The sequence below is a fragment of the Daphnia pulicaria genome, chromosome 7 (assembly GCF_021234035.1).
Source record: "Daphnia pulicaria isolate SC F1-1A chromosome 7, SC_F0-13Bv2, whole genome shotgun sequence".
Lineage (NCBI taxonomy): Eukaryota > Metazoa > Arthropoda > Branchiopoda > Diplostraca > Daphniidae > Daphnia > Daphnia pulicaria.
In genome coordinates this window covers 14,636,776-14,657,288 of record NC_060919.1, presented here as the reverse complement: position 1 = coordinate 14,657,288, position 20,513 = coordinate 14,636,776, and the positions used below count along the sequence as shown (strand labels likewise).

The 20,513-nt window shown below is 36.6% G+C and overlaps 4 protein-coding genes and 1 long non-coding RNA gene across 8 annotated transcripts; 2 read left to right on the top strand and 3 right to left on the bottom strand.

The window, feature by feature from the left end:
• Window positions 1-1,439: 1,439 nt before the first annotated feature.
• On the bottom strand, window positions 1,440-2,614 carry LOC124350709. Its single transcript, XM_046801523.1, has 2 exons — window positions 1,655-2,614; window positions 1,440-1,587 (listed from the first exon to the last, which is right to left on the bottom strand). The coding sequence occupies exons 1-2, from the start codon at window positions 2,598-2,600 to the stop codon at window positions 1,541-1,543; spliced, it is 993 nt and encodes a 330-aa protein (XP_046657479.1). The 5' UTR covers window positions 2,601-2,614; the 3' UTR covers window positions 1,440-1,540.
• A 1,487-nt stretch (window positions 2,615-4,101) lies between these two features.
• Window positions 4,102-6,242, bottom strand: LOC124348768 (glutamate receptor ionotropic, kainate glr-3-like). Its single transcript, XM_046799042.1, has 9 exons — window positions 5,949-6,242; window positions 5,777-5,880; window positions 5,602-5,683; window positions 5,386-5,544; window positions 5,118-5,325; window positions 4,820-5,037; window positions 4,623-4,748; window positions 4,386-4,537; window positions 4,102-4,324 (listed from the first exon to the last, which is right to left on the bottom strand). Exons 1-9 carry the CDS (start codon window positions 6,108-6,110, stop codon window positions 4,102-4,104), a joined length of 1,434 nt encoding a protein of 477 aa, XP_046654998.1. The 5' UTR covers window positions 6,111-6,242.
• A 3,465-nt stretch (window positions 6,243-9,707) lies between these two features.
• Window positions 9,708-11,389, top strand: LOC124350853. Of its 4 annotated transcripts, XR_006921172.1 has the most exons (6): window positions 9,711-9,825; window positions 9,889-10,049; window positions 10,124-10,260; window positions 10,376-10,479; window positions 10,552-10,670; window positions 11,208-11,389. It is a non-coding gene; the product is annotated as an uncharacterized LOC124350853 (long non-coding RNA). The 4 variants fall into 4 exon arrangements; XR_006921171.1 differs by lacking the exon at window positions 11,208-11,389 and having other exon boundaries at window positions 9,708-9,825; window positions 10,330-10,479; window positions 10,552-11,139; XR_006921170.1 differs by lacking the exon at window positions 11,208-11,389 and having other exon boundaries at window positions 9,712-9,825; window positions 10,552-11,133.
• A 1,511-nt stretch (window positions 11,390-12,900) lies between these two features.
• On the top strand, window positions 12,901-15,375 carry LOC124350595 (F-box/LRR-repeat protein 4-like). The gene is made up of 5 exons (XM_046801374.1): window positions 12,901-13,106; window positions 13,205-13,369; window positions 13,456-13,619; window positions 13,679-13,839; window positions 13,900-15,375. The coding sequence occupies exons 2-5, from the start codon at window positions 13,222-13,224 to the stop codon at window positions 15,143-15,145; spliced, it is 1,719 nt and encodes a 572-aa protein (XP_046657330.1). The 5' UTR covers window positions 12,901-13,106; window positions 13,205-13,221; the 3' UTR covers window positions 15,146-15,375.
• A 2,393-nt stretch (window positions 15,376-17,768) lies between these two features.
• Window positions 17,769-20,244, bottom strand: LOC124350596 (F-box/LRR-repeat protein 4-like). Its single transcript, XM_046801375.1, has 5 exons — window positions 20,038-20,244; window positions 19,775-19,939; window positions 19,525-19,688; window positions 19,305-19,465; window positions 17,769-19,244 (listed from the first exon to the last, which is right to left on the bottom strand). Exons 2-5 carry the CDS (start codon window positions 19,920-19,922, stop codon window positions 17,999-18,001), a joined length of 1,719 nt encoding a protein of 572 aa, XP_046657331.1. The 5' UTR covers window positions 19,923-19,939; window positions 20,038-20,244; the 3' UTR covers window positions 17,769-17,998.
• Between the last annotated feature and the right edge of the window lie 269 nt (window positions 20,245-20,513).

The window sequence follows — 20,513 nt, the reverse complement described above, 5'->3', positions numbered from 1 at the left end:
TTAAAAATTTCTAAACTCTATTTGCTTTACTTCCACTAGATGGCGGAATGTTAACTAGCAGACAAAGTTTGTTTTTATGAATCCATGTCGGCATGAAGACAAAACACGTGTGTGAATAAAGTCAACAGGTATGCATTGTTACCATTACATAATACATTATGGATGCTTACGTTAATTAGTGTTTCACTGTGTGTTCAAGAGTGTTTGAGGTTTATTATTAACAGGAATTCGTCACAAGGTAAAAGATTTTAAATCGATGTGAGTGATATGCTGACTTGTGCGTTTGACCCGGCCCTATTTTGATTTTCAGCACTTTTTGTTGAGGAATGTGACAATTTTGTCTGTGAAAGACGCAGGTTGAATACGCCCCCAGTTTATTAAATTTATTCTGTCCTTATTTCGCGTCATTAGATAATAGCAGTCATAGTTGACACAGACACACAGTTGACAAGGCAGTTTGTGATTTCCAATAATGAGTTTTCCAGGTATTATTTAGGTTCATCAATCTTGGAGAAATATTAATTGACCACGAAGGTGATTCATGATGGATAAAAAGTTGCCAAACTCAGACTTTTATCTTCCTCATGATCCTCCACACCACAACACCACTCCTCACATCATGCTATCCATTGAGGTAAGAAATTATTGTTTAAAAACATAATTTTCAATGCAGATTCTTAATACCAATATTTATTTTTGTATATTTCTTATAGGCCGGTCCGTGACGTGACATTTTACCACCGCCCCAAAATCGAAAAGACCCAACAAACGCGGATCGTTTAAAAGTGAGTCTTGTTTGTTTCATCTACTTATTAGAGACCTTTTTTCAATAATTTTTTTTTTTTCACACACCCTTCGTCAGTTGTGAGACAGATTGTGAGACAGATCAGGTTTTTTTTTTGGCTATTATTTTTGCTAGAATGATGTTGTAGCCTACTGAGAAGTCCATTGAAGGACTATTTTTATCGAGTTTTGTGTTAACATTTTGTAGCGAATTTGGTTACTTTCTTGAGCGGAACACAACAACAAATGGATTAGGCTGTATAGCTGGAAGAACTCTCCTTTGTTGGTCAGGTCAGGTGGTCATCTTTGCTGTAACTAATCAAAGTGGTAGGGCATGTATTATTTTAGATTATTGCACTAGACTGCTATGTATTATTTGCTAGCCAACAATTTTTCTCCAATCCACTAAACCCTTCACGAAATCTTCGGATAAACCACAGGTTATCCAAGAATATTTTTTTACAAAAATAAAAAGACTTATTTTGATAAGGAATTCATTTATTGGACTGCTTGAAGCAAAACATTTAATTTATTTTGACATGAAAGTACAACATTTCAATTGAAAATCCAACACTGCGTTCGCTCGGAGTGGCCACCGACTGCTTGCCTTCCTTAGTTCTTCACTTCGAAAACATTTGCTTCATTGTATTCCGGGTCTTTTCGTATAGATTAAATTTTTCTCCCTTCACCTTTTCCTTCAACGCTTCTTGGTCTTGGGCCAACTTACTAGTTTTGTCCTCTTTCTCATCATTAGCGATCAAATCTGGAGCCTTGCTTTGGTTAAGCAGAAGACTGTACATATATCTGCGTCCAAGAAAGTTGGGTGTATGTTTTTTATGGAAAACAAAAACGGGGAGAGAGTGGGTCTTACTTCCATCTTCGGTCAGTTTGATGTGTGCATTGAAATAACCCTTGAAGTCTGCTACTTTCAAGAACTTGTAATTTCCGTATTTCTTGATCCATTCTTTGGAGAGCGATTCCAGCTTTGGACGTCCTAGTTCTCTCCAAAAATCCATGTTTATTGCGGAATAGAAATTGCCTTTGTCAACGTACATGGTGGTCACTTGTCCGTTCATGCTAACATCCAGCGATTTCATTTTGACCAATTTGATCTTAGGCATCTTTTCGGTTGTGTCAATAGTATTCGATTTCAAGATTCGTGTAAGCAAATTTTTCTTCTTCGGTTTTCTACTTAGTGGATGGAAATCTTTTGTGGCCGCCGTTGTCGGTTTGTTCGGCACTGAAGATTTCGACGTTCGAAGAGTCTCCACTTCTTTAACAACTGCTTGGTTCACCTTAATTTCAGGTTCCGATTTGACTTCGGGTTCCGATTTCTCTTTGGACTCTATCTCTTTCTCTTCCGCGTCTTTCGTGAGATCCAACATCGCACTCTGGCCGTTTTTCCGGTACCAGTCCCAGCCGGAATCTTCCAAAGTGTTGATTTCCTGTGATTCTAGTGGATGGAAATCTTTTGTGGCCGCCGTTGAGGGTTTGGTGGCCTTGTTCGCCACTGAAGATTTCGACGTTTGAAGATGAGTCTCCACTTCTTTAACAACTGCTTGGTTCACCTTAATTTCAGGTTCCGATTTGACTTCGAGTTCCGATTTCACTTTGGGCTCTATCTCTTCCTCTTCAGCGTCTTTCGTGAGATCCAACATACCACTCCGGTCGTTATGCCGATACCAGCTGGAATTTTCCAAAGTGTTGAATTCCTGTGATTCTTCCTTTCCTTCTTCTGTTATTTCTGAGGATCTCCCAGTTTCTTTGACAGCTTCCACTATATCCGGTTCTGGTAAATCAGTCAGTTCGTTGCCCATTTCATTTTCTTGGCTCTCCAGTTCGGTCACTTTCAAGTGGTGGACAATCTCTTCGTCACTGGAAACCTCTGCTGCGACAACTAGTACCGTTTCTGTATTAGACGATTCGGTCGATGTAGGATCGTCCTGCTGCTTATTACCAGTTTTTTGAGCAGCTCTGTCCAGTCGTCTCAGAATTCTATTGGCCCTTGTCAGTTCTTTCTGGACTTTTTTGTGAGTTAGAACAAGATCTGAGTGCATTCGAGAAGATTCTTCCAACTTTTCAGCCGCTCCTTTCAACTCGGCATTCTTCCACTGAATTTGCTCCTTCAATTCAGTCACCTTCTCTTTGCTTTCTTCCAGTTGTTCTCTGGTTGCGGTCAGTGCGCGGTTTGTTCTCAGCAAGTCTTGTTTGTAATGCAGTCTCAAACTCGCGTTGCAAGTAGAAATAACTGGCGCTTTTCTGGTTTCAAGCACTTCACTTTTCCTACTATCCTCAATCGGCGCCTTTTTGGGTTTCGCAATTTTTGGGGGGTTGCGATCAGGTTCCGGCTTTGCCATCAGTTTTTCTGGGATGACTGTGAACAAAATTTCAGGGAGAATTATAATCCAACTGGTGAGAAAGGTAAACAACTGCGCAAGTGCGGTCATTGTCAGTTTGCAGACAGATTTGATAGTAAATTTATCCATCGTAAAATTGTTTCTGAACTTGTGATTCGAGTAACACGTTAAGTTAAGAGTTAGTGTTGCTCGCCTTATATCACCTTGGTAAGACTGTTTTGTGTTCGCAGCCATCCCGAAGTTACCCTTTTCTGTTAATTTTAACATTTACACACGATGAATGTCAATTTTTTAATCGAATTTCGGTGTAATAATATTTTTCGCGTGTATTTCAAAAGTAATTTAAACAAAATTTAATTTATTTATTTTTTAAATTGGAATTTTATTGATACTCTAAACTTGTAATGACGAGATTACGCAATCACAGAAACTGTGTTTCTGTTTCTGTCCGCCATAAGTCACTTTGGCGCTTATTGGCAATGCGATTTCTACGGGAATAATTAAATTAATTGACTGCTTCAAATGGTAATATTTAAATATTACAATCTAGTCTGGTTTCTATTTGACTATTTGTCTTTGGTTGGCTTTGGTTACTAGCGGATTAGAAATCAGCATTGCCTTTTGTATCTATCGACTGCTTAATGGGATTAGAAGTAATTTTATTTGGCAAACATTTAAAAATCTTTTCCAAATTTTTATGGTTGGCTTTGTTTTAGCGCCAGCGATTGAAAGGCAACTTAAAATTTTTCGTGAGCTGTTCATTCATTTTTAAATTGAATAACTGCTAATTATTCAACCCTATGTCGAAGCAGATTTATAACTATCGTGGTTAAATTCTTAATAAAGGCTAAAATGGTGGCAGTAAATAGTAGCTGATATAATAGTCAACACACTACGGATATTTCGATTAAATATATAATGTGCGTTAATCGGTAAACTACAGCTAAAACCCAGTTGTGTTTTAGCGTTGCCATTTCGAGTAGATAATTTCCAGCAAAAAGGCCAGTGTCGCCAATCCGATCCCGATGCCCAGAATCAGGAAGGCGCTAGTCAAATCAGACAATTGGATAGCAGCCAATCGAGAAACTCTGCGTTTGGTGTCGAAACATTCGTCCGCCCTCGGTATAGTGGGTCGATTCTTCATCCAGAAGCGTGTCAGGCCACTCTCCCACAGGTCCATGAACCTGCACACGTGCCATTGTGATAAAGTAACGCGTGATAAAAGTCATGTCGAGATGTACTCACCCTCGACTAAATTTTTGCGTGTACCAAGATCCTTTTTTCAAAACGAAAAAATAATATCCGTGCGAGCTCGACAAAATTTTAGATGCCTTGAACCGACACTTTCCTTCCTTTTTGTATTGAGTTCCGACAAAGGCAATCGTGAAAGTATGCATCTAATTAAACAGGGAACAAAAGATGTAGATTTTAATGATTAAGATTAAGTTATTTTAGATCCCAGATTAAGTAGATATCACTTACAAATGGATAAGCGTAGCGACCAGTCCTCAATCTTTCGTTTAACTTGCCAGGATCGGCAACTATACGTTCATCAGGTTCACTCCGGGCTTGATCGGCAAGAACTTTATAGATGCCCGAAGTCGCTTGCTATATTTTAAAAGCTTTAAAATTCAATCATACCGCACATGACATGTTGATATCTTATTGCTGGGATTTACCAAAATTTGTACTCCGATCGCCGTGTCACTCCTGAGGACTATCTTGACCTCGTTACTTACTGCTAATTCTTCCAGGGTGTTGATAGGCTGTTTCATTCTAGGCGTCGTGAGGGCCGAAGTGACTATTCCCGTGTACGAATTTACTAGGACCATGGCGCACAAAACCCAGGCGCCGGCCAGTACTCGAAAGGAGAAGCGGCTAACCGCTTCTCTCCCTCCTTTTATTGATTCAGGAATCAATTTTAATTTTGGGGCGTTTAAATTAAATCGATAAATAATACGTTCAGTAATCATTTACCTTGATTTGTCATGGTATTTATTACGTAAATCATGTGGGAGCCAAAGAAAGTAAAATTGCTTCCTGATGAAACACCGTTTGATTGGCTGTTGGTGTTTACAGAGAGAACTTCAATGCTATTCTTAGGACGGCCACGATTGTAGAACCACGTGAAAAATGTCATTGTGCTTACTACGAGGGGAAGGCTAAGGAGAATTGATATCCAAACCTGAAATAATGAAATCGTAATTAAATAGGGAAAAAGGGTAAATTAAGTGATGTAGTTCACCCAGGGTTGGAATGGACGGACGAAAGCGAATAATCTGCTTTCTTCTCCTGGATTTGGTACCACAAGACTAAATCCGTCGGTCCACGTAAAGAACGAATAGTCCATTCTTTCTACCCGATCCATTGTCAAGTAGAAGGCCCCCACTATCCCGTCCACATCCTACGAAACAATTCTTGAAATGTCAAAATCTAATTAACTGAATTTTTATCTTTTCACTTGGTTCATAAGTTGGTAAAATGTGGCCTCGTGTGCGCCCAATTTATTGAAAAGTGTTTGATCAACTGCAACGATTGTAGGCCTGTTGAAAGTGGCATAACATGATTAAGGTGAAGTAAATTATTTGTATGTGCTTTGTGCAACTGATTATCTATAGGGATCAAATTAGACGTACGTAAATTTGAGTCGTTGTGCTATCCAAAAGACCACGTTAGTTGTCGCTCCAGAAAAAATGAAAGTGCCGTTTGGTCCTTTGACCATCGAGTCGAACGGTGGATTCTGCATAAGAACACGAGAGTTATTCTTACATGAAAACTGTTTGTATTATGCGAAAAATATATTCTTACGTCGAAAGCGACAAATTTGAAGTGTCGGCCGCTCAAGCTCAAGTCTGGCGTGAAATCAAAGCCTGTTATGAAAAGAAACGTGATTATTATTAGAATTGAAATCAATTGCTTTCGACATGTTAGTAAAAACGTCATGTTCAGCCAAATGTCCAGAATTTTCATTTGGGTTTGGCTTGCACGGAGCGTAACAAACGACAAAGAGCAGTGCGGATGGGAGCCAATACTCGCTGTTTATATACGGACGTGAAATTTGTTGTCGCAAAACAAACTAAAGCGCACAGTTTACCTAAAACCTTGATGTTACTTTTTTGTGTTGCTGTGCAGGCTCTTAGCAACCGGAAAACAATGTTTTAATCTCTTCACATGGTGCGCCCTGTTTTTGAATTGATAAGTGGTCGATTACGATCGCCAAAACATTTGCTTGTATGTCAACGGTCGGCATCAGTTCCGTGTAGCACGCTATACCGTTTGCTTATTCGGATTTGTTTGCGTTTCAAAGCTGAACAAACTTTACAATAATGCCAAATGTTGTATTCACAAAACCAAAGTTCGTGGTCTGTAGGCCCTGCAACCAGAATGAGTTGGCGTGGATGTTTTGCCATCTGCGCTGTAGCAACCGATCATGGATAAATTATCGTTCAATATTATTCATGAATGTAAATTCATGTAAAAAGAATTGACTAGGGATGGAAATCTGAACGACATAGAAACACGTTTAAAATTTTGAACAACAAAATGTATTCCTTTCAATACGGGTACTGCGGCTGTAATGGGACTTTGCGAAAAGTGTATTCACCCTGATGTAATCATCATAATAATTGGGACTTTTCAAATAAAACGACATAAGAATTATCATGATGTTTTGTGGCAATACAAATTCGTGTCAAGGATTTATCGACTGCACACGGTACGGAAAAAGAGAAGGAGGGACGTGCTGGTAGCTGATGCAAGCCGATGCGCACGACCCTCCGTCATTTGTGTTAAGATAAGAAAAGTTGAGGCGATAAAGTAATTGAAATTTTAACTGACCATGTTTTGTTTACTTATGCTCCCTTCCTTGAGTCCCACACGATGATGTAATGTAAACAGTGCGCACGGTGCACGAGACGTACTCGTTCCAGTTTCCATCGATGAGCACGGAACTGCCGTTTGAGCGGGAGGGCGACAACAACTTTGGTTTCCGTATAAATACAGCGACTGAAAAGTAGTGAAGGCACACCACAACAATTCCAACGACAGAAACAGTCAGAGAAAAAGTCGACTTAATTCAATTAACTACAATGCCTAACGCCTGCTGCCAAAGTAAGTTCCATTTAAACATCTGTTTTTTTCGTATTTATAGTCAATGCAATACAATTTTAGAGGTTGACTTATTTTAGATTCGAATTGTTTGATTTATCTATTATTCATTGATTTCATTTATTATAGACAAGTGCTCGTGCGGAAGCGGATGCAACTGCTGCCAAAGTAAGATTAAGGCTGCCAATTTAATTTCACGGCCAGTTAATATTGTTTAAATTTTTAGGTAAATGCACGTGCGGAAGCGGATGCAAGTGCGGGCCGAACGGAGCGCCGTGCCAAAATTCCGCTTGTATCTGCGCCACTGGAGGTAAGTGTCGAAATAATTTATTCAAATCTTTCTTTTTTTTTTAAATGAATCTCTTTCTGTGTTAGGAGGTGGATGCGGAAGTGACTGCCGTTGTCCCATGAGCTGCGGATGCAAGACTTCCTGCTGCAAGTGAACACCGTCGGCCAAATAATTCGAATTGGCGGAAAGGAGATGAAAGTTTCCCATTTTCGTTTTTCTATTGCATTCTTTTTTTAAAAAATACTTTTGCTATAACATAAAAATGAAATGTAATCCATTCATTTTCATTGTTGTTTTAATAAAAACACGTAGATTTTTTATAATGTACTAACTTGATATATTACGATTCGGTGAACAGTGATTTCTATTTTTAAAATGTTTAAAATGCAGTTGTAGCGGTGAATTTAATTTCTAGACAAAAACCCAGCATGATTTTAACGATTTCGCCTGTCATGGGGTAGTTATTCGCTATTTTCTGGTGGAAATCTATGTATTAATGGCAAGTAGGTTTTAGGTTAATTTGAACGAAAAAATTCGGGTGCACTTGTTACTGTGAAAACTCGTCTGCTGTGGCAACCACGCAAAATAGGCATTTCGACTTCGACGCCATTTGAGCGACAGATTCGTTCTTGTCGTTACAAAGCTGTAGTATAATAAGTAGTTTTTATGGAACTGAAGCCAAACTGTGTAGCGTTTCTTGTCGAATCATATAAATTCGTTAATAAGTTTATAATAATATTCGCTTGACGTCTAAAAACTAAAAGAACTTTACATTCGTAATCGTCGTCAAATTTAGGGTCGATTTGTATCGGTAGAAAACTATTGGAAAATTGGTGCAAAATCATAAATTACCCGAAGGGTTACTGGTCAAAGTTTCGTTTGCAGTATGGTTTACATTGGTATGGTTTTTACATGTGGTTTTTTTACATTGGGCACCCTCAGTTCTCGTAACACTACACAGATGGCTTTTTTCAGTTCTCGTAACACTACACAGATGGCTTTTTGCAGTTATCGTAACACTATATAGATGGATGCACTAGTTTTTGGCAATTATTGATTGCAATCAACAATTTAATTGCATTTCAATGGCAGTAATCGGTAGCTTACAATTTTTTACATCTATTTTGAAAATTTGGCTGCAATCGATTCAGGCGTTTGATCAAACGGAGTTCTTGTTACTTTTTGACAGAATTTCAATAGCTGTTACAGCAGACGATAATACAGAGACATGTGACAGCTGACAGGGATATAAACGTAACGTGACAATCGACTTGAAGCCCGTATGATAAAATAAAATTTATAGTCAAAGTAGTAGTACCGTGTTCTCTGTCGGTTATAGTTCAAAACGAGTGTTATTATTTCGTAATCACTAACTATAGCGACTATAGCTGTTGGAGTAATATTGTACGATAGAATATAAGTAACTGTATGTTATCATTTAAACGCTATCAATCTCCAGTAAAAGAAGTGCTGATAGGTAGTTACTTACATTTAATTTTAACAAGATCCGGTGTGACGTGGGGTGGCGGGGCGAAGCCTCCGCCGCACCAAAGTCACGCCTTACGGCTTACCCTTACGCCGCGCCATATCATATTCGGTTTTTTGGAATTGAATTTGTATTTAATGTTTGGATAGAAACATGCGGAAATATGCTTTTCATCTCTTTCTCGATTTCTGCATATTAAATTTCTCCGGAAACTAAGGGCATAACATTTTTGTTTTAAATATTATTAATTAATCTTAATAATAGGCCTACCTTTATACAGAATATTATTATTATTCTATAACTATTCTATAGCTCTGCCTTTATAAAACTATACCAATACAGCAATACTACTATACCAACTAGTATACCCTTAACATTCCCTTCGGGTACCTTGCGGCGTACGTACGCTGCCTACAGTTTTTCTCAACTATATGTTCAGGAAAATTTAAGATTGTGACCAGATTTTGGATTTTTTTTTAATATCACCTAATCGATCAAAAATTTTCACGGAGATTACAAAAATTGGTCTATTTTTCGGGACAAAAAGCGGAAAAATTATATTTCCGTCCACTGACTGATGCAGTCATCCGTGGATGCTAAGGGCTGTCACTAGGTGGCTAAATATTTTAGTGTGTTTAGGGATTTAACTATTCAATAACTTTCGTTCCAGACAGACAAGTGTTGGGACTATTTCGCCATGTGTTTTGATTTTTTTATTTCGTTCGACATTGTACACTTCATTGGTTCAATCGGTGCGGCTCGGGCTCACTCCCTTTCCTGACTTATTTCGCCAAAAAAAAATGGTATTTGCTTCTTGTGTTGTTTAAGGTTATCAAATGTAAATTTTTTGTGTGGTGAATTTTCAGGCAACAGCCTACATTTTATGCTTGACAAATCCATCTGATAAATAACGTGGCCTGCTGTACATTTTCCTAAAATGTCTTGCTGCACGTGCCGGCTGTACGTGTAGCACATGCAGAAATACTTACTAACTGTGAAGGTGATAATGTTGGTCAACTTGTTAACCGTAAATTACACATTTTGAAGACTTTGTTTCTGACAGAAATTGAGTTTTGTTTTTCTATTAACAACATGACGAAGTCTGAGCTACTTTGATGGAGTCCATTGTGCACATTGATTTGTTGCAGCCAGATGGTGAAAGGTGTTCCTCTGCAGTCTTGCCACCTGTTTCAGTTGTAGCTTTCCTCACATGCAGAAACACTTGAGATCAATCTAAAGTAATTAAGTTGATGAACTTTTCTACAGTTAGGTTACAAGTTTTGATGACTAGTGACTTTGATGACTAGTTCTTTGATTCATATCACATACAAAATTTTGCCATCTGCTCTTTAGACAGTGGCTGGAAATGTGTTTCATATTTACATAGAAAAATGATGAGAAATTTCCAGCCATCTGACCTAGCTGAATTGGAATGGAAGTGAAGAATTCTAAAGGGAGTAAGTGAATTGTGGGAGTTTTGACTGTTTAAATAGTCCATTTTCTAATCCATTTTATTTATTATGTGACAGCATGTTGAATAACTTGCCTATCTCCACATGGTGGCTGCCATGTCATGAAGATATGTCTTTGAAGGGGTTTCTACTACTTTGCATGACAGAAATGTGACAAAAACAGGAAATCTGTAATGGTAATATCTTGTAAAATGAATCAAGTAGGGTTTCATTTTGCTCTTGATGTCGAAGACAAGTGATATCCTATTTCATGCTTCCAAACAAAGACATCATTCATGGAAGTTCTATGTTATTATGTAAATTTGTTTTGACCTAAGTAACAGCACGGAAATTCCCTTTATACTTAAAAACTTGAACGAAATCTTCATGATGAGGCGACCTTTGCTCATCTTCCTAATTTCTTTTTCTGTGTTCTGTTATGGATTATTTAAAGGGGAGTTTGTTGTATGCAAGATGGGCAGATTCTGAAAGAAGATTTGTTTATTTGTTCCACTGTAAAGTATTCGTTAAAGTTTAAATGAATTTGTATTTAAATCTTAAATGAGTGCATCTGGTTTCATGTAAATTTATTAATTTAAGTTTCCACGATAGGTATAAGATAATGTTGCCATATAATATTTGGGTTGAATATTAGAAGTGATATGTAGCATATTTTTTAAAATTTCATATAGAATTTCCAATGATGCTGAAGATTAATTTTACTTTGGTTATAGGTTCATGTTTACGTAGCAGTGGTGTTGCTGTCCAATGTGGCGTGTTGTTCCAGCCTGTGGTGGTGAAAGATATCTGCATCAAGTTGCTGTTCCTTGTGCATCCAAGGTGCTGGTTTTGTGCTACAGAAGTGACATCCAATATTGTGTTTAATTGCTATTTGTGTCTTTGCAGTTTACCTTTATATCTTGGGAAGGAACAAAAAAAAAATAGTAATATGGGGAGGTTTATTATGTCAAACAAATAATAAACCTGTCCAGGATGGGGGAATGAGAAAAGGATGGGGAAGTGGGAGTGGGGTATTTGGTTATGATTTACTAAAAGAAGTGAGGCATATTTTTAATGAATATGCAGTACATGGTGATAAAATCTGTTGTTAACCTATACCTTCCTGTCAACCTAATCCTTCCCCACTTCCACTTACACATCTATTCCCCAAACCCCATAAGCACCAAAATCAAATCCCACATCCACTCACATCCATTCCTAAAACCCCATAATCTCCAACATCAAATTCACACAATTGTTATTGTATATATATAATGATAATAAAAAACCATCGTATATAAATTGTGTATACTATAATTAATTTGGAACACATGCAAAATAAACAATTCATTAAACAGAGCGTCCGGTTCAAGACATTTTTTTTTGTGCGAGGCTTTTTAGGAAGCAATCCGCCACCCAATTTGACAAAAAGTGATAGTTTGTTTTCACGGAAATTGCGTCAGACGGTTAAAAAATTTCTAGTTCAACAATCTCATGTAGAAATTAGCATCTAGTCTACTGGTGCAAATTCCGATTCTTTAAGCTTGATTAATTTAGATGATGTGTTAAAAGCTTTTGCGGGTAGCTAGCTTTTTCTGATTATTTTGGTTTTAGATCACTTTTTTTTAGATTTCCTTGTGATCTCTCTTCAAAATATTCTGAAAAAACGAATTAGTTCAATTTTTTAGCTACCAACAATAGCTTTTATTGTCTGGGCCTTTCAAGAAACTACAAAAAGCTGCAACTTGAAATGGAAAGAAGCTGTTAGAGAGTAACGATGCTGAAATCTGTTTATTGTTGTGTTATAGAAAGATCCGAGCCATTGTCGTGACTGAATGTAGATTGCGACGATGTATAGAAAATGGATATGACGAGATATATGTGTTGACTGTGGAGAAATTGCCTTGGTAAGTGGAGGAATTTGGAGCAATCAAGTTTAGTCAACAGCAGGAAAGCAGCAGCTCATTCACTGTGACGAACAGACAGACATCCACGGAACTGAGAAAATGACCACAAATAGGAAAATACCGTAGTTCTCTAGTTGTTATTTTTACCAAACCCCACAAGAGTTGAAGAATCTGAGCGTTATGAGCTGTCTACGTGGTAAACGAAGTATAAAATTATGAATATTAAATAAAGCTTGTGAACAACTTTCTCATAAATTTGCGTGAAAGAGCTACCAAGAAATTCATTAAGTTGTAATAGCCTAGTAGTCCTGGCTGTTCAATCTTGAATTTCAATTTCAGACTGAATTGAAATAATACAATAGTACCTGATCAAAATTAAATAACTAATTATCTGTGTATTTTCTAAATTAGTTCGGAAATTAATTATGATTTTATTAAAATAATTAAATAATAAATACCTTAAAAATTCCGTTATGTGGCAACCGTCAACCGTGCCAAATGGGCAAATGGCCACGCTAGACGCCTAGACGTCACGCTTATAGTGCGCTATCGAAGAAAAATTTTCTCTCATCAGGAATCTCTATCTCAATCTGGGATTAGGGAAAATAACTAAATAAGTGAAAGGTCATTATTTTCTATTTTGTCTTCAATCTGTAGTGAGAAGTCTTTTAAGTTCGTTCTACTCTGACGTTTACATATTACATCGTTATAGTACTAACAGCAAAGGTAATAATTTTATTTAATGGATATATTAACATTAGAAACTGGCTTCTAAATTCTAATCATATTAAAGAAAAATTAACAATAACTTAAAATTTGAATAGTTTCTGAAAAATCCACAATGCCACGATTGATAAGAGTGAAATCACTGTCCCAAACATGTCTTGAATTTGTTATAAACAACATGGCTGTGCTGTGTGAGAACCTAACGAGTGATCTTCCTACTACTATTAGCAACCAATCAAGCCACAGCCCTTTTGATCAATTACGTAAGTTGCCAACCATTGAGTATTGACTGAGTGTTACAGTTCTCTTGACGATAGTTTTTTTTTAATTTAAAATTTTTGTTTATTAGCATCAAAGTTCTTGGAGGAAATAATCAGTGCTCTTCAAACCAAAAAATGTTTGAAACAGTTTCTTGGTTTGCTAGTAGCTCCACAACTACAGACCCTGGATCTGAGATATTTGTCAAAGGAAGATAATTGTACTGATTTGGAACTTAATTTGCTGAGATGTATAGTAAGATATTATATTTTTATATTTCTGTCAAAACCAAGATTTGACACTTTTTTTTTTAGTACTTAAAAAACCTATCTCTCCGCTGGTCATCTCTTTGTAATGACAAATTCTTGTCTTCTGTCATTCCCATGTTTGTAAAATTACAAGTTCTGGATATTTCGAATTCTGCAGCAGGGGACAGCAGCTTGGAAGTAATTGGAACTTATTGCACAGATTTGAGGTAAACTAGTTATAGTTTAATGCTTGACTTTATTAAATACATTTTTTTTTTTTTTGTTAGAGAACTGGAATTTATGAATTGCAAGAATATTACAGATATTGGAGTTAAAGGGCTGTGTGTTAGTAGTACTACGCACAATCTAGGAAGGGAAGGGGATAAATTGGGACTGCACAAATCTCTTCTTAAACTGGGTTCGTTTGGTACTGAAATTACCAACGCAGGAATCCAATTGGGCTTGGAAACTTTCCGTAGTCTTCAAGTCTGGGATTTGGTCACTGTACAAATCTTGGCGAAAATTCACACAGAAAATTTCTTGAATCCATCTCCGGAGATTCCAAAGTATTCCCTGATGAATTTGGAAATAGCTTTACTTGGTATCCATTACGTCCCTAAAACTTTTGGATTTGTTTTGTCTCTGTGTCCCTTTGTGATTGAGGTAGAAATCAATACCTTCAACCGACTGACAGATAGTGATTTGCTAAGTTTGTTATCCCTTGAAAAACTCCGCAAACTGAAATTGGTTGGGTATTTTCGCGAGAATTCCAGTGTAACGTTTGGTGGCGGTGTGACACCAATTTTAAAAGCCTTTGGGAATTCATCACTGAAGGCACTTTCTCTATCCAAGTTGCCTGATGTCAATATTATGGTAATCGCACAGCTTTGCCCGAACCTTCACTCCCTTGACCTTTTCGATAATTTGAGCTATTCCAACAAAAAACTCAACGAAGAATGGTTCAAGATTGAACCTCAAGTATTGAAGCAACTTGAAAAGCTGCGACTTTCTGTAGAAAAATCAAGTATCACTATTCCGCGCGAACACTTCATCTTGCTGTTGTCTGGACCTTCTCTTGTGGACATAGATATTGGGAGTTTTTGTCCGCTCAACGACGGCGTTCTCCAAGAGGTGGTTCGAGTTCAGAAGTTCCATCGTCTTGAAAATTTGACAGTCACTGAATGCCACAATGTGACCGAGAAAGGGATTGACATCTTCATGAATGCCCAAAACCCTCTTAAGAAGATCGCGTTACATTGGTGTCGTAAAATAACGAAGAAAAATGTTGAGTATTGGGAAAAGCAAGCTAAAATGAACAACTGGCAAATATTGATCGAGTTCGAAGAGGATGTTGAAGAGGACTATTCTGAGGATGAAGATGCTGAAGACGTTCTTGCCCGAATGCAGTATGAATACGGCCTGCCCGATTATATTGTGAATTCGGAATGGTGTAAAGATTTAATGGCAATAGCGACCCATGGATGCGAGGATTGGGAGGAATTTTTGGATGATGATGATGAAGATGAATTTTAGGGATGATGATTGCTGTGCGTTTGAGCGAAGAAATTAACGTAAATTTTGTCCTTATTTTGTTTGTTATCAAGTTCATGTATCGTCTTACTTTATGATTTTTGATATAGGAAGAAACATACTCATTTGCTAAGTGTCTTTAATGTGGTGTTTTAGTTTGTACTTTGTACTGTTTTGTTTTCTTCCCTCAAATTTCCTAAAATAAAAATAAATCGTGAAGTTACGATAGTTACCAATACCGCAAATAGGAAAATGTCCGTAGCTGGTTCTTTTTTACCAAACCCCAAAAGAGTAGAAAAATCTGAGCGTTATACATGTGCTGTCTACGTGGTAAATGCTTGTGAACAACTTTCTCATAAAATTGCGTGACAGAGCCACCAAGATATTCATTAAATTGTAACAGTCCTGGCTGTTCGATCGCGAATTTGTGACTGAATTGGAACTGAAATACTTATTTGAAAACTATCGTAAAGTGTGTCAAACGAATTAACTGGCACGGATTCCGGATTGATGAAAAAAAGGAAGACTTTAAAATCATTTGGTTAATAGCGTGACGCTATGTCTTTAAATTTTGTTAAACCAGTATTTTCTATTTAGCTAACACTATAATAAGAGTTTATGACTTTTTCCGACTCTAAATCTTTGAATGTGTGTATGTGTGTAATAATTAGAGTACGCAGCAAACAAATTGATAGAAAAGGTGCTGCAGAAAGGCAGGGTACGATAAGAAAACCACGTAATCCCCATTCCAAACAAAAAAAAATTTTGCCTGGAAAACGATACATTTTTTCTTTGAAGATTACGTCAACGTGTTATCGGTTCTTATTTTCAAGACTAAATAGAGGCGTTTTATTATTAATGAGAACCCTTCCCTACATTTCCTTTGGGTGAAGGTCGATTTAGAAAGACTACATTTTGTTAAAAATGCGTCAAATTATTCATATCGACACATTTTGTCAATCAGGCAAGTATGTTGCTGCTCTCATATTTATTTCTACATTATTTTCTGTCAAGTAGGCAAAGAATGATTTAGATTTTGTCAATGTGATGGATTTTGAGTTTGTGTCATTCGTCTGCCGAGTCTCAAGGTGGCAGGTAACGTTTTCTGATGTAACTTAGTAATCGACTGTTATTTTGTTTTCGTTTTGTGAATAAGAAGTGTAACATTCGATTCGTTTCTAAGTTTCTGACAACTAGTAAAACGTTTTAAGTTAAAAAGCTGAATTTTACAGTTGAGTAATTCGTCATGAAAATCAATTTTCTTTGCCAGATGCTGCCAAAAAACATTGTGACCTCGTGATCGACTGCAGCAGCGATGGATCGAACGAATTATAAAAGGGCTGCAGTTTAAGTAATTTGGATCATCTTAATATGAAACGAATCTTCGTAGAATGTTTTCAACTATTACTTTAAGATTTTATCTAGTAAGTATTTAAATATTTTAGTTATGCAGAATAGTGTATTTTTATTTGATGATTTTCATCCGCTTTTGTCTGTTGGCAAACATCTCTACTTCAGCGACTCCCTGCGAGGTACAATTGAACGGATCGAAGTCAACGGTGAAAATTGAACCATCCTTCGCTCTCATCTGGGCACCATAATGGAGTGTTTTCCTCTTGGTAATGTAGGAATATAGCCCTAAATAACACATTGATGAAACGTTTTTGGAATAATAAATCTTCTCTTTTCCCCTTCTTTTAACCACCAGTCAATACAAAATTCCATTCATTTATGCAATAAATTTATATATAAAAAAATATTCTTCCTATTTTTAAAATAAAAATTCTTGCTTATTTTTGTACTCTTACAATAATTTTGTTTATTAATAAAAGAAAAGTTAAGGCAATATTTCTATACACATTCGATGATTGAACATCAAATATCCATCAAAAATTACAGGGCAAGGGTCAACAGACAAATTTAACTTTGGTAGCTACATAACAGGCAAGTCACTTGAAAGAAAAGAATAAAATTCTTTAACCTTATTTAACAATTGTAGAAGTGTCTCAGAGATTCTACAGTTACCTAAAGATATTCCAACCAACAGAAACTGAATTAAATTATGTAAACCCACATTTTTGAAGTAAATGAGGAAACTTAACCACACATTACTGCAGGATTACGTGGTTTTCTTATCGTACCCTGCCTTTCTGCAGCACCTTTTCTATCAATTTGTTTGCTGCGTACTCTAATTATTACACACATACACACATTCAAAGATTTAGAGTCGGAAAAAGTCATAAACTCTTATTATAGTGTTAGCTAAATAGAAAATACTGGTTTAACAAAATTTAAAGACATAGCGTCACGCTATTAACCAAATGATTTTAAAGTCTTCCTTTTTTTCATCAATCCGGAATCCGTGCCAGTTAATTCGTTTGACACACTTTACGATAGTTTTCAAATAAGTATTTCAGTTCCAATTCAGTCACAAATTCGCGATCGAACAGCCAGGACTGTTACAATTTAATGAATATCTTGGTGGCTCTGTCACGCAATTTTATGAGAAAGTTGTTCACAAGCATTTACCACGTAGACAGCACATGTATAACGCTCAGATTTTTCTACTCTTTTGGGGTTTGGTAAAAAAGAACCAGCTACGGACATTTTCCTATTTGCGGTATTGGTAACTATCGTAACTTCACGATTTATTTTTATTTTAGGAAATTTGAGGGAAGAAAACAAAACAGTACAAAGTACAAACTAAAACACCACATTAAAGACACTTAGCAAATGAGTATGTTTCTTCCTATATCAAAAATCATAAAGTAAGACGATACATGAACTTGATAACAAACAAAATAAGGACAAAATTTACGTTAATTTCTTCGCTCAAACGCACAGCAATCATCATCCCTAAAATTCATCTTCATCATCATCATCCAAAAATTCCTCCCAATCCTCGCATCCATGGGTCGCTATTGCCATTAAATCTTTACACCATTCCGAATTCACAATATAATCGGGCAGGCCGTATTCATACTGCATTCGGGCAAGAACGTCTTCAGCATCTTCATCCTCAGAATAGTCCTCTTCAACATCCTCTTCGAACTCGATCAATATTTGCCAGTTGTTCATTTTAGCTTGCTTTTCCCAATACTCAACATTTTTCTTCGTTATTTTACGACACCAATGTAACGCGATCTTCTTAAGAGGGTTTTGGGCATTCATGAAGATGTCAATCCCTTTCTCGGTCACATTGTGGCATTCAGTGACTGTCAAATTTTCAAGACGATGGAACTTCTGAACTCGAACCACCTCTTGGAGAACGCCGTCGTTGAGCGGACAAAAACTCCCAATATCTATGTCCACAAGAGAAGGTCCAGACAACAGCAAGATGAAGTGTTCGCGCGGAATAGTGATACTTGATTTTTCTACAGAAAGTCGCAGCTTTTCAAGTTGCTTCAATACTTGAGGTTCAATCTTGAACCATTCTTCGTTGAGTTTTTTGTTGGAATAGCTCAAATTATCGAAAAGGTCAAGGGAGTGAAGGTTCGGGCAAAGCTGTGCGATTACCATAATATTGACATCAGGCAACTTGGATAGAGAAAGTGCCTTCAGTGATGAATTCCCAAAGGCTTTTAAAATTGGTGTCACACCGCCACCAAACGTTACACTGGAATTCTCGCGAAAATACCCAACCAATTTCAGTTTGCGGAGTTTTTCAAGGGATAACAAACTTAGCAAATCACTATCTGTCAGTCGGTTGAAGGTATTGATTTCTACCTCAATCACAAAGGGACACAGAGACAAAACAAATCCAAAAGTTTTAGGGACGTAATGGATACCAAGTAAAGCTATTTCCAAATTCATCAGGGAATACTTTGGAATCTCCGGAGATGGATTCAAGAAATTTTCTGTGTGAATTTTCGCCAAGATTTGTACAGTGACCAAATCCCAGACTTGAAGACTACGGAAAGTTTCCAAGCCCAATTGGATTCCTGCGTTGGTAATTTCAGTACCAAACGAACCCAGTTTAAGAAGAGATTTGTGCAGTCCCAATTTATCCCCTTCCCTTCCTAGATTGTGCGTAGTACTACTAACACACAGCCCTTTAACTCCAATATCTGTAATATTCTTGCAATTCATAAATTCCAGTTCTCTAACAAAAAAAAAAAAAATGTATTTAATAAAGTCAAGCATTAAACTATAACTAGTTTACCTCAAATCTGTGCAATAAGTTCCAATTACTTCCAAGCTGCTGTCCCCTGCTGCAGAATTCGAAATATCCAGAACTTGTAATTTTACAAACATGGGAATGACAGAAGACAAGAATTTGTCATTACAAAGAGATGACCAGCGGAGAGATAGGTTTTTTAAGTACTAAAAAAAAAAGTGTCAAATCTTGGTTTTGACAGAAATATAAAAATATAATATCTTACTATACATCTCAGCAAATTAAGTTCCAAATCAGTACAATTATCTTCCTTTGACAAATATCTCAGATCCAGGGTCTGTAGTTGTGGAGCTACTAGCAAACCAAGAAACTGTTTCAAACATTTTTTGGTTTGAAGAGCACTGATTATTTCCTCCAAGAACTTTGATGCTAATAAACAAAAATTTTAAATTAAAAAAAAACTATCGTCAAGAGAACTGTAACACTCAGTCAATACTCAATGGTTGGCAACTTACGTAATTGATCAAAAGGGCTGTGGCTTGATTGGTTGCTAATAGTAGTAGGAAGATCACTCGTTAGGTTCTCACACAGCACAGCCATGTTGTTTATAACAAATTCAAGACATGTTTGGGACAGTGATTTCACTCTTATCAATCGTGGCATTGTGGATTTTTCAGAAACTATTCAAATTTTAAGTTATTGTTAATTTTTCTTTAATATGATTAGAATTTAGAAGCCAGTTTCTAATGTTAATATATCCATTAAATAAAATTATTACCTTTGCTGTTAGTACTATAACGATGTAATATGTAAACGTCAGAGTAGAACGAACTTAAAAGACTTCTCACTACAGATTGAAGACAAAATAGAAAATAATGACCTTTCACTTATTTAGTTATTTTCCCTAATCCCAGATTGAGATAGAGATTCCTGATGAGAGAAAATTTTTCTTCGATAGCGCACTATAAGCGTGACGTCTAGGCGTCTAGCGTGGCCATTTGCCCATTTGGCACGGTTGACGGTTGCCACATAACGGAATTTTTAAGGTATTTATTATTTAATTATTTTAATAAAATCATAATTAATTTCCGAACTAATTTAGAAAATACACAGATAATTAGTTATTTAATTTTGATCAGGTACTATTGTATTATTTCAATTCAGTCTGAAATTGAAATTCAAGATTGAACAGCCAGGACTACTAGGCTATTACAACTTAATGAATTTCTTGGTAGCTCTTTCACGCAAATTTAT